The sequence below is a fragment of the Heteronotia binoei genome, chromosome 4, assembly GCF_032191835.1.
Source record: "Heteronotia binoei isolate CCM8104 ecotype False Entrance Well chromosome 4, APGP_CSIRO_Hbin_v1, whole genome shotgun sequence".
In the NCBI taxonomy this organism is placed as follows: Eukaryota; Metazoa; Chordata; class Lepidosauria; order Squamata; family Gekkonidae; genus Heteronotia; species Heteronotia binoei.
In genome coordinates this window covers 59,462,053-59,478,840 of record NC_083226.1, presented here as the reverse complement: position 1 = coordinate 59,478,840, position 16,788 = coordinate 59,462,053, and the positions used below count along the sequence as shown (strand labels likewise).

At 37.2% G+C, this 16,788-nt stretch overlaps 1 protein-coding gene across 3 annotated transcripts in view; it reads left to right on the top strand.

Moving 5' to 3' along the window:
* Positions 1-16,788, top strand: part of UHRF2 (ubiquitin like with PHD and ring finger domains 2) — a 94,738-nt gene that overhangs the window by 28,909 nt on the left and 49,041 nt on the right. For all 3 annotated transcript variants that reach the window (XM_060237376.1, XM_060237375.1, XM_060237377.1), the window contains one exon: positions 1,023-1,285. In XM_060237376.1, the coding sequence (XP_060093359.1) occupies positions 1,023-1,285 (263 nt within the window). The remainder of the gene's footprint in view (positions 1-1,022; positions 1,286-16,788) is intronic.

Genomic DNA, 16,788 nt, shown 5'->3' with positions numbered 1-16,788 from the left:
AATTCATGGAATATTTGCAACCATCCTGAGAAGAAGAGGAAACTGCTGCAATTTCCATTGTTTTGAAAGGAGCTTTATCAATGCTTCTGCAGTATAGTGTGAGAATACTCAGTCCCTAAAGAAACATGGGTTCATATACATGTATCCACAGTTTTTTTTAAAAATCACATAGTAACATGGACATGGTGGAAGGGAACTGTTCCACTCATGACCAGGTGTGTCTGGCATTTTCCTACCAACTTTCCCAGGTGTGTGGGAAGGGCAATAAATCACACTTACAAATTACATAGTGTTAGAACTGTGTTTTGAGCATTAGGAAGATTTGATTTCTGTTCTCTGAAAGTGCTTCATGAAGGGAAAATCTGTATTCATTCAGGAAATGTATAACAACCACTTTTAATATACTAAATGCAGTTACCTAGAAAGACATATACTTTCCTTTTAGATACTTACAAGTTACCATTAGCAATGCTAAGTGCTTTTCTTGAAGGGTGGAGTATATGTAGAAGGAAGGAGGAAGAGAATAGATTTTTTCCCGTAGCTTGTGTCATGTGGAGAAGGAAACATCTGAAGAGAAAATGTCATAGAGAAAACCAGAGAAATCCTAGAAACCTGAAGGCTAAAATCTAGATCTCTCAAATGTACTTAGACAATTTCTATATGGAGAAAGGAACAGTAAAACAGAAGGGGGGGGGGGAATTCTGTTTTATTAAATGTGTGGCTCCTTTTTATTTCAAAATTCTACTGATACATTTTATTTAGTCAGATTAGAATGGTATTATTATAATGCAATCCTAAACAGAATTACTCTCTTCTTAACCTGTTGACTTCAAAGGTGTAATTCTGTTTGAGATTGTATCATAAATATGCAGCATTCTATTAGAATGTATAGGTAGACGTTATTACCTACAGTTAAAGTAATGCATTGTATTATAATTGAGAATATAACTGGCTCAAAGTGCCTACATTGTTAAATTTATTTTTTCAACATAGGAATCACTAACTGTCAAATTTATTTTTAGATAAATGAATTGGTTGATGCCCGAGATGACACTATTGGATCCTGGTTTGAAGCTCATATAGAAAATGTAACTCGAGCAACAAAAGGACATAAAAATGGAAAAGCTCAAGGAAAGAGTGGCAGTAATTTCAAAAGGACTAATGGAAACTTAAGTCAAGATCACTCTAGAGAAAATACAAATAATTTGGACAATACACCTTCTACATCTTATTCAGATTATATGGACAATGATGAAGATATTATTTATCGTATCAAGTATGATGAGTAAGTGCTGCTGATATTATTATGAGGACACATATGAGTTTATATGGTTTGTATAAACTAAGAATTTTCCAAGAAATTGGCATCCTTAAGAAAACAAACTCAAATTTTAAAGTTACAAGGAAACAGAATTATAAAAACAACAAAAAACATTTTCTTGTAAGAGATTTTTTTTCCTGGGAGTTTGGATGAAATGTTTACTTGTTCTCAAACAAGTGATCTGGAAATAACAAGACATTGAATGAACCTGAAAGATTTTGGATTTGGGGGGGTTGGCCATTTTGGATAGATGAACAATATTCAAAATCACTATCTGGCTGAATTAATACCATACAAATACCACTAAGGTATTTTCCGAGTATTTTTTCAGCTCTGATTTAGTCGAATGCACACCCTACTTTTAACATGCACATCTTTTGTCATAAGGTGGTGCAAATATGAGAAAGGGGATCAAGTTGTAAAGCAGGAAACAGTTCCTATAGGTGGTTTTCCCTATGGAAAGAAAATGTGGAAAAGTCAAAACACAAAAGGTAGTCTTTGTGGCAATAATATATTATGAAACTCACCCATGTAAATTAGTGTAATCCCTAATGCTGAAAAAAACTGGCGCTCAAATGTGTCTTACATTTTCTTGTCCAGAGAGGAACCCACATGGGGAGGGATTGTGGGGGGTGCATTCCAAAAGGGGACTGAAACAGTAGATGAAATTAATTGCAGGAGGGAAGCAGGGAAGAAACAGCATATGAAGGGGCACAAGATCAGAGTAGACGGAGGTGGAGGAGGAAATGGGGTTTGCTGAGGGGAAGCTGGGAATTGCTGAAGTTTGAGATAAGGCATAGGAGGTGGGGAGAGAGGTGGAAGACAGTGGAGTTGGCCAAATGGGCTGAGGATGCATTGCCAGAAGCTCAGAAGAGAGGGCTGGGCCAGGTTAGAGGAAGAGAATGCAAGTAGCGGGGGTGAATGGAAGGCAGGAGATCTAGAGCATACTCTGCCTGAGCAGTGAGTGTAGTGAAGGCAGGTCTGCAGGAGGACACCTAAAAGATATTGCCTCACTCCAGGGGCTGTACTGGAAGATATATGGATTGGCTCTACTGGAAGATATATTAGTTAATTCCTTTAGAACAGGGCTGGGGACCACTACCGGGCCTATCTGCAAGTGGGCCGTGAAGCCTGGCTGCCCCCACCACCACAAAGTTTAGCTTCGTCAGCCCCCTGCCACTGACCTCCCTTTCTCCCCGGTGCTGCAATGCAGCGCAGCGGTCCGTTGTTTCCCTCCCTCCTCCCTCCCCCTCCCTCTGATTGCGCCGAGCCATGCTGAAACCGGGCCTAACAAGTTTTGATGGGGCCAGTGCGCTGTCTGACACTTTGAAGTACACGCGAGAAAATGCTTCTCCCCCCCTCCTTCCTGGAACCACAGCACCACAGGAGGCAGGGGGAAATTCGGTGCCCCCACCCTGCCAGCCCTGGGGCCGCGGTGAGCGGGCCAGCCCTGGTGCCGGTCCCGGGTACCAAGAAGGTTGGGGCCACTGCTTTAGAACAATTACTCTAATATAGTTCAGTTGTACTTTATTTTAAATCTTTTAACAGATGCCATATATTAATTGGCATATATTAATTTTGAAAGAAGATGAGTCTTACTTTATGATTAACTCAAGAAGATGGCTAGATTAATCTGTTTTATGGTCTGGTGTTTGGAAATCTGTTTAAGTATTAAGGAATGTTTGCAAAAGTCTGATAACTTGCAGGGTTCTTTTTCTAGCAGGAGTTCCTGCATATTAGACCACACCCCCTGATGTAGCCAAACCTCCAAGAGCTTAGAGGGCTCTTAGTACAGGGCCTACTGTAAGCTCCAGGAGGATTGGCTATATCAGGGGGGCATGGCCTAATATTCAGAGGAGCTCCTGCTAGAAAAAGAGCCCTGCTGATAAGTATTGACCAGTCTTATGATGCTGGAATTTGAGAGCGATCTTTTGGAGCCACAGGAGAATATCTTAGACTGGGTTGCATAATTTCTCATGGGGTACCTGTTTGCCTCACATTGGACTGGCATTTTATTCAATTTTTTTCCTGCAGGAGTCAGTTTAGCGTTCCTGGTTGTATCAAAGTTGGAGTCTTTGTTACGGATTTCTGATGGTTCTGCTTCTGAGATTTCTGGGCTGATGTAGTATGGCATTTCCTGTATTCTTTTTGCACCATATGGCCCTTAGCGTTTGGGGTAGCTTATTGTTCTTCAAGGGCCACATTTGGCCTTGGAGCTTTAGGTTACTGATTTCTTTTTTTCCTGGTTTATGATATCAGAGTAAAACTGTGTCTCGGTCATGTTTCTGTCAAAGTTCTAGGCACGCTTTAGGAGGAGAACCCAATTCCTTTAAAACAATTATGCTGTAACACAGTTCAGTTGTACTTTATTTAAAAAGTAAATCTTTTAAGAAATGACATGCAAGCAGTTCTATGGTGTTTAGGACGTAAAAAAGTCAATATTATTATGTAAGTCTTTGCTAATAGTGTAACGCCACTACCATATAACAGAGCCTAGTTCTTGCAGTAGGTGAGGAGCTGTCAGTATTGGCAACTGAGTGTGTAAGTGTCTGTTCTTGTTGATCTAATACCTGAGTGTCTGGTCTTAAAATTTTTAACTTAACTGCATAAACTCAATACAGTGCCATTATTTAAGGAACTTTGACAAATAGCAGATTTAATGATCTATAATTGAGTTTAATGTACATAATTGAGAATGTCTGTTTATATAAATGGCAAGCTGCGTGTTGCTCAGTCTCGACAGAGAGCAGCCCCACCCTCTACTCCCAGGTCAGACGAGGGCCACTTTTCCCTTTGTGGTTGTTGCTAGGCAACCATAGTATTCCAAGCTTGGTTCTGTCAGTAAAAGGTGGGGAATGGGGAGGAAGCCCTTTCCAGGTCTATTTTGGCCTGTGAGGGAGAACTTATTGGGGCCAGTCCTAAATAGGGTTGCCAGCTCCAGGCTGGAAAATTTCTGGAGATTTTGTGGTGAAGTCTATGAAGGCCAGAGTTTAGGAAGGGGGAGAGGCCTCAGCTGAATATAATGCCATAGAGTTCACTCTCCAAAGCAGTTATTTCCTCCAGGGAGAGAGATAACTGTTGTCTGGCCATACACTCCACCCTCCAAGCCAGCTGTTTCCTCCTGGTGAACCATTGTTGCCAATCTCCAGGTGACAGAGATGAGTTCCAATGAAGAAAATGACCACTTTGCAGGGTTGACCCTGTGTCATTATACCTTGCTTAGGTTGCTTCCCTCTTGCTTTGGTCCTCTTGTGGATAATGTTTTTTCCAGGTAGAGGCTGCAGGGAGGGCGGAAGAGATGGAAAGCTGAAGTCAGATTAGTTCCCCTACAGAAAACAGCTGCCTTGAGGTGCATACAGTATGGTATATCATAACACAACCAGGCCAGGCAAAAAAAGACAGATTATGCCACAAACCCTGCTTATTTAATTTATATGCAGAGTACATCATGGAGAATGTTGACCTGGATGAAGCAGAAGCCGGAATTAAGATTGCCGGGAAAAACATCAACAACCTCAGATATGTAGATGATACTCCTCGTCTGATGAAGTGTGCTTAGAGAGCACACGAAAGCTTACCTTCTGAATAAAACTTGGTTGGTCTTAAAGGTGCAACTTGATTCCTGCTTTGTTCAACTGCTTCAGACCAACACAACTGCCCACTTGGATCTATCTTGTTGAGGGTGAAAGAGGAGAACACAAAAGTAGGCTTGAAACTCAGCATCAAAAAAACTAAGATCATGGCATCCGGACCCATCACACCTTGGCAAATAGAAAGCGAAGACATGGAAGTCATGACAGACTTCACATTTCTGGGATCCTAGATGGTTACTGTAGCCATGAAATTAAAAGACATTTGCTTCTTGGGAGGTCAGCTATGGTGAACCTGGGCAGTATAATAAAAAGTAGAGACATCACCCTGCCAACAAAAGTCCATATAGTCAAAGCAATGGTATTCTCAGTAGTAATGTATGGCTGTGAGATCTGGACCATAAGGAAGGCCGAGTGCAGAAGAATAGATGCTTTTGAGATGTGGTGCTGGAGAAAAATGTTGAGACTGCAAGAAGATCAAATCAGTCAGTCCTAAGGGAAATCAACCCTGACTGTTCCCTGGAAGATCAGATGCTGAAGCTGAAGCTCAAATACTTTGGCCACCAAATGAGAAAGGAGCACTCACTGGAGAACATCCTGATGCTGGGAAAGACAGAAGGCAAAAGAAGAAGGGGACGGCAAAAGATGAGATGGCTGGACATCATTACTGATGTAACAAACACGAATTTGAACAGACTTATGAGGATGGTGGAAGACAGGAGGGCTTGTCCATGGGGTGGCAAAGAGTCGGACTTGACTGTGCGACTGAACAACAACAATGCCACAAGCACATGCTGTTGCTAAAATCTGCAAGGCCAAATATGACAGGAAAAGGCAGCAACAACACACTGCAGATAAAAAAAAATGCTGAGCTTCAGTGTCGTCGTGATCGTCATGATGCTGTTATACCACAGCAAATTGATGCTGTCTGCTCAAGGCTGGGACACTCACCCAGAGTCTCTTTCTAGAGCCCATTGTATTTATTCCCACAATGGGCCTTAATCCTAATTATATACAACTTTGGAGCCTATTTAAGCAATGGGCAGGCAAAAATCAGGAGCAAAGCAGATTCGACCGAGGACTGGGTCACTTGAAGAAGCAAAAATGGCTAAATGGCAAGAGACAATGGATGCTATGGAGGCAAGATTGGTAAAAATAATAAAGGAGTCCATACCAAACCTTTAATGGCATAACAGTTGCAAGTAAAAATAAACAGAATATAAAAATTTAAACATTGGAGATAAAATCAAAATGAAACCGAGCTTACAAATGCATTCATACATGGTCAGATTTAAATTTAAGGATGTCAGTCAAAAATTTTGCCACAGATGTTTTCAATAATGGAGTCATTAATAGAAAGTAAGAAATAAATAAAAAAAGACATTGAATCCAGTGCAGAAGAAGTAAAAAAAGAAGTTAAAAAATAAGTTAAAGATCTTAGATAAGACTCTCAAGCAGCATTAAAGAAAATTCAGGAGGTGGAAGAAAAGGTGAAAGGCCAAGAATTAAGAATAGACACAGTGCTACGAAGCTGTTTGAAAAAAAGATTAAGTTTCGCTGGAGTCCAGCCTCCGACATCATGATCTTCAAAAATGGCGCGCTTTTCCAAGCGTCTGATGGCATTACAGGGAAGGCTTTACTAGCAGCTATGAACATCGCACTCAACCAAGAAGAAGAGGAACAACTGCTTGAGGTAGATAAAGACACAACCTGACTGTATGCTGTTTTCAGTACTATGATTTAATCCCTTTTGGTTTTTCGTCCTGGCTTGGCGTCGGTTATTTAAGAGACTCTGTTCAGCTGTCCTAAATGCACTCCAACAGCGGCTGTGAACGTTAACAGGAAGCTGCAGCAAAAAGAGCCCGTCGGTTATTAACGTGACTGTTCAGCTGTCCTGAATGCACTCCAACAGTGGCTGTGAACGTAAAAAAGGAAGCTATAGCAAATGAGCCCGTCGGTTACTAATGAGACTCTGTTCAGCTGTCCTGAATACACACCTACAGCGGCTGTGAATGTCAACAGGAAGCTGTAGCAAAAAGAGCCGTAAACAAAGCTAATCCTTGATTTCAGAAGCAGACGCCAAGGTTTATTAGTCCTATAATTAAGCCCCTTTATTAGCTGTTCTTTGTTTTATGTTTAAGTTTACTGGATCATGCTACCATTTAAACCCAGCGCGGCAGAGCCAGTATACTCAGATCCCATGCAACAACGTGTTACTCTTTGCACCCAGGACTGCAGAACTAGTCTATTTCTGATCTGTTTTACAGCAACTGTCTGTACTCCTGCACTGTTAATTTTGTAAGACTTATACAGTGGTGGTGGTTTTCATTTGAGAGCTGTTGTGTAACTCCTATAGTTGGCAAAACCATTTATAAAGAGTTAAGAGGATATGGTAAACAATCCAATAGATAGAGACCACAAGTTTATAAGTTAGTTCTTACTTGTTCTGGTGGTCTTTGGTGTATGCCTAAGGTTTACAATTTTTTTTAAGAATTGTTGTTTATTATTTTGCTATGAAAATTATTTAGCTCACTTAATGTACTCAGTCTAAACTGAAGCACCAATCTATTAGAAACGTTAGTATTTAAGGAAAATTGATTTATTGAATAGTTGTGAATTAATTACATAAAATCTAAACTTAGGTAATTTTATAATTATGGTAACTGGAAATAATGAATTATAGCAGGAGAAGCACTTTTTTGTGAAGATATAACTTAGGAAAGTCATGGGTAGTTTTAGTTAAAATAATATGCTAGTCTTTCAGATAATACAGTTAATGAATTCCATTTGTCTTTTTGGTTGTTTATTTCTTTGGCTAAAATTAATCAGATACTCTTATTTCTTAGATAGAGGGTAGTACATGATTGGTGGAGTGGTAAGTAAACTACTCAGCCGTGCTAAGTATCACCAACAACGTAATTGAGACATGTTTTTTACACCCATTGCATTTTAGTCTGTTTGGTTATATACCTTAAAATTCTTTAAGTATCACTCTATGTTTACCTTTATTACATAAAGTTTGGCAAACAATTGACAGGAACAAAGTAGTTAAGTAGTTAAGTCATTAAAGGTAGTACCCAGCCCTCTATTTCAATTTAATGTATTTGAATAAGTATATTTGGTGTCCATAGATTTTCTTATACAGTCAAGGAGGAAAGCGGAGCACATATTTTATAATCTTAATATTCTCTAAAGTGCCCTCCACTTATGTTAGAATAAAGTAATTTTGTTGATATACTCTCAGTTCTTTTGTGAGAGCTTTATGTTTAAAGGCTCTCTTAACCCTCTCTAGAGGCAGAGGGGTGGAACTGTATCCCACTAGTTGAGGATTTTGTACATATACAAATAGTTTTTAAAGTTCAAAGTTTTATTTTGTTCTTTAGTGAATATATTTAGATAGGCTGTCCTGTTGTGGTATATAGAAGGAAGTTGAAGCAGCATTGTGCACAAAATGTCTAAACACTTAAAAATAGCCTCATGGAATTGCAGAGGCTTAGGTAATTGTATCAAAGTCAAAAGAATTTCAAACTTAATGTATAAAGAGAAAGTAAATGTTTTATGTTTACAGGAAACTCATTGCAAAAAACCGAAAGATTCAATTTTAAAAACCAAATGGTTCTCACAAAGCTTCCAAGCACCTGGTTCATCCAAGGCAAGAGGAGTTGCCATTCTGGTCTCAAAATCTATCCCCTTTCAATGTAAAAATACTTTAGTTGATCCTAATGGTAGATTTCTGTTCATCAAAGGCGAGCTTGATGGAATGCCATTGACAATAGCGTCAATTTATGCCCCAAACATTAATCAAGCAGAATTCTTAGAAAGGGTTTTCTTAAAACTAAGTGAGTTTAAACAGGGAGAAGTAGTGATTGGGGGAGACCTTAACCTAATAGATGACCCTAAGTTAGATAAAACTTACAAGAACAAATTTGAAGCGAAAGGAACGCATGCCACGTCCAAATTACAATCCCTTTTCTTAAAATATAACCTAAAAGATGTTTGGAGAACGCTGAATCCAGGTGTAAAGCAATACTCCTTTATTCTCGTATTGATTACATTCTCATGTCTAATGACTTACTACAACACACAACTGAGTCTGATATTGGTTCGCAATCACTGTCAGACCACTCAGTCATATCAGCTTCAGTTGATATGTACAACAAAGAAGACATTGGCCGTTCATGGTCTTTAAATTCTTTATTATTGTATGATCAAAGTTTTTGTGATGCAGCTATAAAACAGATTGAGGAATATTTTCGTTTTAATGCATCGTGTGGTGTGAAGCAAGAAGTTGTTTAGGATGCATTCAAAGCAGTAATGAGGGGCAACCTCCTCTCATTAGCAACTCACTATAAAAAAGAAAAACAAAAAACCATAAGTGATTTACAAAACAATATTAAAACACTAGAATTAAGACATATGAGATATGGAGGTAAAAGAACCTTTAAAAAGCTAGAATTTGAACGTAAGAAACATCTCAAATTCAAAAACAACTGATGTATCTAAAGCAGAGATATATCACTAAATTTCCTAAATATCTGAAATTATTGAAGCATAGATTAGCCCCAAAAAAGTCTTCATTAATTTATGCTATAAGATCCTCACAAGGTGAATTACACCTGAAAACAAAAGATATCACAGCACAATTTGTAGATTATATAGAAATCTTTATAACTCTAATAATCCTCATCAGAATGCTATTGATGATTTCCTTAAGAAAATTAATTTTAAGACTAAAATCTCTGAAGAACACCTCTTTTCTTGAAAAACCTATTGATGGTATTGAACTGCAAAAAGTCATAAAAACTATGAAAAATAATAAAGCTCCTGGTAATGATGGCTTGACTTCTGAATTCTATAAAAAAATTTTACCTAATATCTTAGATCCTCTCCTAGAAACATGCAATTCGGTACTTTCAAAGGGTTCTATGCCTGAATCATGGAAAGATGCAAGAGTAATAGTCCTACCTAAACCAGACAAGGGTAAATTAAATGTAGGTTAAATGTAGACCAATCTCTATCCTTAACCACGACTTCAAAATTTTTTCTTCTATCTTGGCAGCGAGGTTAATTAAAATCATTTCTAATTACATCTATAAAGATCAAGCTGAAAGATCATCCAGAAAGATCAATAACCGACAACATAAGAAAGACGCTGAACATCATCAATTATTGTAAGAATTCTAAAATAGAGGCAGTTATGCTGTCTCTTGATGCTGAAAAAGCCTTTGACAAGGTAGAAATTCCCTTTTTGAAAACAGTTCTTAGAAATATGGTATTTGGCCCTAATTTTTTGCGTTCCATTGATGCTATTTACGAAGAGCCCAAAGCATTCTTGTCCATCAATAACTATAATTCGCAAAGATGGACGCTATCAAGAGGAACTAGACAAGGATGTCCCCTATCGCCAATCTTGTTTGCCTTGTCCTTAGAACCCTTGGCCCTGGCCGTAAGATCTGATCCTCAAATAAAAGGGGTGTCAATTGGCTATCGAAATCCTTCCTATAAAGTAAGTTTATTTGCAGACGATGCGATTTTTCTACTGTACAAACCCGCTATCTTCCTTGACTAGGTTATTGTTGTTAATTGAAGACTTTGGTAAAGTCGCAGGTTTCACAATAAATTTCAATAAATCAGAAATATACCCTGTTTGGTTGGGTCCTGAATTGGAGTCCAAGTTAAAAACTGAATTTAATTTCAAATGGGTCAAATCCCACTTTAGACATTTAGGAATCTTAATACCTTTGGATCTTCAGTACCTATTTAGAGTTAACTTTGACCCCCTATTAAAATCTATAACAACGACTTTTAAAGATTGTGAGAAACTTTCATTAAGTTTATTAGAAAAAATAGAGCAACTAAAGGTCTTTATTCTACCGAAATTTGTATTTTTATTCCAAAATCTCCCCTTAGAGAGTAAACCTGAGATTTTTAAAAAATGGAGATCGTTGTTTCTAAATTTTATATGGAATGGTAAAAAACATAGGATAGCCTATTCGACCTTAGTAAAACCGTTAAATCAAGGCGGAATGGCGCTTCCAGATCTAGAAAAATATTATTTAGCAGCTCAATTGAAAAATGTTTTGTTATATGCGACTCCACATCCAGAAAAAGACTGGGTTCATACAGAACAATCTTTTATATAACCAAACTTAATACATGAAGCACTTTGGAACAGGCCCAGCTCTCGTAGTTCAAGTATCCAACTGAACCCGTTTTTGAAGTTAACTCTGAATGTGTGGGACAAATATAGGAATATATTAGCGCCATATCCCTCCCCAGCAACAGTTTTTTGGGGGCAAGACTGGTTTCCAGCTGCAAAGGAAAAAACAAGCTTTAAGAACTGGAGAGAGGCAGGTATCTTTAGATTCAAACATTTAATTATAAATAACTTGATGAGATCTAATAAAAATTTAGAAAGAAATATTTTGTCACAATTGAATAGACCTCTGAAAGTCTTTGAAGAAGCCATGATGGATCCGGATCCTAAACTCAAGGGAAAGACTGCGATTATCTATAAAGAACTAAGTAACTTCAAATTGAATATAGAAAGCTCAATAGTAAAAGCTTGGGATAAGGATTGCGGGACTAAAATTACGATAGAAAATTGGTCAAACATCTGGTCGTCATATCTATATCACACTCCTATATTGAACTTGCGGCTACAAAATTTTAAGATTTACTCCAGGTGGTACTTAACACCACAACAAATTTTTTATTCTAAAAGATCAAAAGATGCAAACTGCTGGAGAGGGTGTGGCCAGATTGGCTCATTTATCCACTGTTGGTGGGAATGTCCTGTTGTTTTGAATTTCTGGAAGTTAGTCTTACCCACGTTGGAACGTATCATAGATCACAAGGTGCCCTTTTCCCCTGAATCAATTTTGCTTAACCTATGGAATGATTCGAAATTACCAAAACATAAGAAAGAATTAGCATCTATGCTTATTTTAGCGGCAAAATTATTAATAGCTCAACATTGGAAAGCTTCAGTTCTACCTTCCAAACGAAAATGGTTTCTAAAAATTTGGGACTTAATTGTGATGGACAAAATAGCTGGTACCATACAGATTTCAGAAGCACTTGATAAAGGAAGCGAGAAGAATATGTTTATAGAAAAATGGTTTCATTTTTTTGCCTATGTACATTCCGATCAAAGTGCATTTTGTAAATTACCGGACAAATACGTAGATTTTGCTTTTTATTAGACATGTACTAGGTATATCATATACAGAACAGAATGGCTTATGGTTTAGTTATTGTTAATATTATCGTTATAGTTGATGTTTGTAAAATTGTTTTTATTATTAATTAATAAAAAATTTAAACTGGAAAAAATACACGAAAGCCAATGTTCTAAATAAAAATTGGTTGGTCTGAAAAAAAAAAGAATAGACACAGTGGATTCCACTATTCAAAAAATGCAAGAGAAAGCATTATTACAAGATTGTAAACTAATGTAAAATCAGATACGGTTGAGAGGGGTGCCTGAATCTGCTGAGACTGATTTAAGGACATATATTTTAAAAATCATTGCTGAATTTTTGGATGAAGACCCAGATGAAACCAGCTATTTTTATGACTACATTTATAGGGTAAATTCGGACTATGCCAGAAAAAATACATTACCAAGAGATGTGGTAGTGAGATTTCTGTCAAGAGATATGGTGGGGAAGATTCTGAGTGAACAATTTGAGAATACATTGGAGGTGGATGGCAGCAGTGTAAGAATCATGAAAGAATTGCCAAGAAAAGTTATCAATGACAGGAGATTGTACAAAAAAATTGACAGAAAAGCTAAGAGAAAATGAAATGAGATACAGATGGATACTTCCAGAGGGTTTAAGTTTTGAATACAAAGGGAAAGAGATTCACAATTACAAGCACTAAGGAAGTGACAACGTTCTTGGGGGATCATAAGGAATTTGGAGGAACAGATTAAGAATAAAAATCATTATGGATTACAAATTAATATCTTGGAATGTAAATGGACTAAATTCACCACAAAAAAGAAGGGCAACTTTTCATTGGATTGGGAAACAAAAATGTAATATAATCTGCCTGCAAGAAGTACATATTAAACAAACGGATAACAAATTTTTATGGGCCAAACAACTTGGAATGGAATTTTGTTCATTGACCAAGGAGAAAAAAAGGGGCGTTGTTTTTTATAGCAAACAAGAATTAGACCCAAAATTGATTTTTAAAGATTTTTAAAGGCAGATATCTTGCGGTGGAAGTGACATTGAATTATAAAAGAACTTTGTTATTGGGAGTGTATGCCCCGAATGGAGCAAAGACTTTTTATTTTAAAACATTATGCAACAGTTAGACCAAGTGGTACATGAGCAAATTATGATAATGGCAGATTTTAATGGAACAGTTAAAATATTTTGGACCGGTCTGGGGGAAAAAATAACAAAGGGCAACTACCAAAGTCATTTTTTGATTTGGTAAAACAAGAGAGCTTGGAAGGAATTTAACCCCAAAGAACGTGACTATACTTTCTTTTCAGCAAGGCATAATTCTTTCTCGAGAATTGATATGTTATGGAGTACAAAAGATCTTGGACTATTAACAAAGAAAATAGAGATACTTCCTAAAAGGCACAAAAAAGCTTATACCTGGAATAAAATGTTGGTAATGGTCTTCTTAAAAGTGCTATGGGACTCTCTCCCTCCCTGAAGGAGGAGGAACTCTTAGCCAATTGAGGAAAAAGAGGCTTGGCTTTCTCTATGTTCTTGGTGAAACAAGAAATAGGAGAGGCTGGGCAAAACCCAGGTCTGATGCTGGGAATAGGAAATAGGAAGCACAGACTTCATTGGAGGTCTGTTCATGGGCATGATTGGAGCCCTGCAGAGGCTAGATCTGTCCCGCAGATCATATATTTGACACCTCTGATCTAAACTGTTATTTACCTTCTGTCTTAGTTTGATCTGCATGTCAACTCGAAGTTCTATTCTTACCTAGTAAAAACAGGATGCCCATTCTGCATGTTCCTTCCTATTCCTCTCGTTCCCAAAGTTATTGGAAAAATAGGAAATTTACCAATTACATCCTTATAATTTCTTGTTGGCTAAGATGACTTTGATTTACCACATCTGTCTGAATGCAGATTTCTCTACCCCCAGTTCCAGATCTCCTGTCCCACAACACAGCAGAATCCTTCATCTCAACTCTGATGGACCAGACATAATGGCCTGGATGATACTTCTGATGCCTTTTGATGCCCTGAGGGATATACTTCTGAATGCTAGAAAACAATTTGCTAGTTGAGAAAGTGCTTCAGCACCAAAATGGACTCCATATCACTCCCAATCCTCGATTACATTCTTTAGGTTTGGCACACTCATCTCCACCTTGCTGCCATTTCACACTTGCTGTTGACCTAATCTTTTGGGAAACAGTTCTTCAAAGACCCCATTAGACTCCATCCTTTAGTGACAAGCAGATTAATTGGTCAGCCTTCATCTCCCTGCCCTGGGTAAACTGGTCTTGGACATGGGATGCTTTCCCTATCAGAGTGAGAAAGAAACAGTGGCCTTACTGTGATAGTGCATTCTTTACTGAAGTAGGAAGGTCATCTTACTCCAGCCTGACTTAAAGTCAGAAGGAATTGAACTTTTTTCTGACTGTTGGTCCTATTCTTTCTGTGTATCCTTATATATTTGCACTTATGATTTCAATGTCAAATGTTTTTTAAAAAAACCCTTTGACATTTTATATGTTTTGTTTTCTCTATTATCTAACATTTGAAATGGCTTCTGTGGCTTGAAATATTTATAAACTAAGGAGCTGAATGACTCCCATCTGAGTCTGCTTCTTTGACTGAGTGGTCGGAATCACCACTCCAAAAATGCCATCTTTACCTCAGTAGAAGAACTTCACTGTGCTTTCTAATTGCAACACAGTACCAATATATATGTATAGAACAAGTTCTGTTAAGTTGAAGGAAGGAAGGAGTGATCCTGCATAGCAGGAAGGAAGAACTGTGTATAACATAACTGTGTTGATGTATTATCTTAAAGAGTGGCTTTGCTAAATTGTTTTCATTGCATATTTTCTGGAAGTTTACATATACAGAGAGTTTGACAAAACTGTTGCCATCCAGTTTTCCCAACTGAATAGTTGTTTTTATTTATTTGGATAGCGTTTTAAAAATTTTTGTTGTTATGAAGAATCCAGGGATTCTTCTTTAGAGGAATAGGGAGCATGTAGGTCAGCAGTATAGAATGATTGAATTGGTAAAGCGTGCCAACAGTGTGGAATAAGAGATTTCCGTTTGTTCAACCTGAATTTATGTCATCATTTGTGACATGAAGGAAATAAGTTCAGAAATCTAAAAAATGTCTTTTGTGCTGTTATGTTGATTGAGTAAATATTGACTGCTAATCATCACTTTTTTCTAATTAGCAGTGGCTGATAGTAACATACATGGTTGCCTTGTAATTTATTAGGTATAATCAGTCTGTACACTAGAAAATGCTCTATTATTGGGGTATGCAAAATATTATTCATTTTTATGTTCTGGCAGCACGTTGACATTTTATTGTTTTTAAAATGGAGAGATACTGTCCTAAGCAAAATAAAATGTCCTCATGTATATCAAGGGATCCGTGAATTAGGGTAGTGTGAAATAATCTACTCCGCTGAATCTTTTGCACTTTTAGTTTTGACATTGATGATTAGCTGTGGGGAGTTCTGTGAATATAAGATTTTCACACATGAGAATACTGCACCGTTATTCTGTTTTCAGTGTACGTTTGCTATTGTTTGCAAGTGGATTTTGCTATTTCACACAGTAAAATTCAATTGCAAAGTGAATCAGAAGTACCTTATTCAGTGTGTGGAAGCGCTCTTTCCTATTCACTTGCATTTCATTTGATAGCACAAAAGATCGTACTTGCACAGATATATATATGCTGGATGTAGGATTTTGTCCCTCATAATGACATTCACATATGCAAGGCCATATCTAGAAGTTCATTCTGGGTATGCTAGCCTGTTTCCTGTTGCAATAATTGTAGCTGGATTGTGTATGTTTGATTCAGGCTACCTATTCAATACTTATAAAAGAGAGAGAAATTGAATCTGAAACAGTATTATATAGTACCAGTTTCTGTTTTAGATCCAGTATATAGATCAAAATGGTCTTAGATTCTAATTAGAAAGGGATAGGAAATAGAAGGAAGTATTTTCTAAAAATGCTTAATTTTAGGATAGATTTGTTGCATGTTCATGTAGGGTTAACATTTTTTGTTTGCATCACATTCTAGGAATGTTCAAATAGAGCCTGTGGTCAAGGAAAACTGGAGTCTTTCTTCATGGGCACCCAATTGCTAAGAAAGGTTTCCATAGAGATGGGAGATCACGTGAGAGTTCTGCTATGTTAGCATTAATATTTAAAATTAGAAGCAAGTTCAGTAGGGTTAAGCTTTTACAGGATGGAGCCTCTATTGTGTAGTATATTGGATTTTTTTTCAAGTTTTACCATTTTAGTTATAAATACATATATTAACACTAGGTGTGCTTTTCTAGTAAAATAATCTTGGTTTCTTGTAAACACATTTGACTAGAAACTGTTAGTTGCTATTTCAAATGTAATATAATCAGCTATAATCACAAACTATTTAAGTCAGTGAGAAATTTGTCATAGTTTTCAATGTGATTTGGATTGCGTGCATTACATAACCCGGTTAATCAGGTAGGATCAATTTAGCATACATATCCAGCTGTATTTTAATGTTTTGCTAGGATTATGATACACACTACACAAGGGCTATCTATGAGTTTAGAGGATAATGTGTGTGCTTTATTTTTGACTTTCTGGTTTTGTTAAGAATGGTTTATCTTTGGTGCAGATAGAATCTCCTTTGTTTC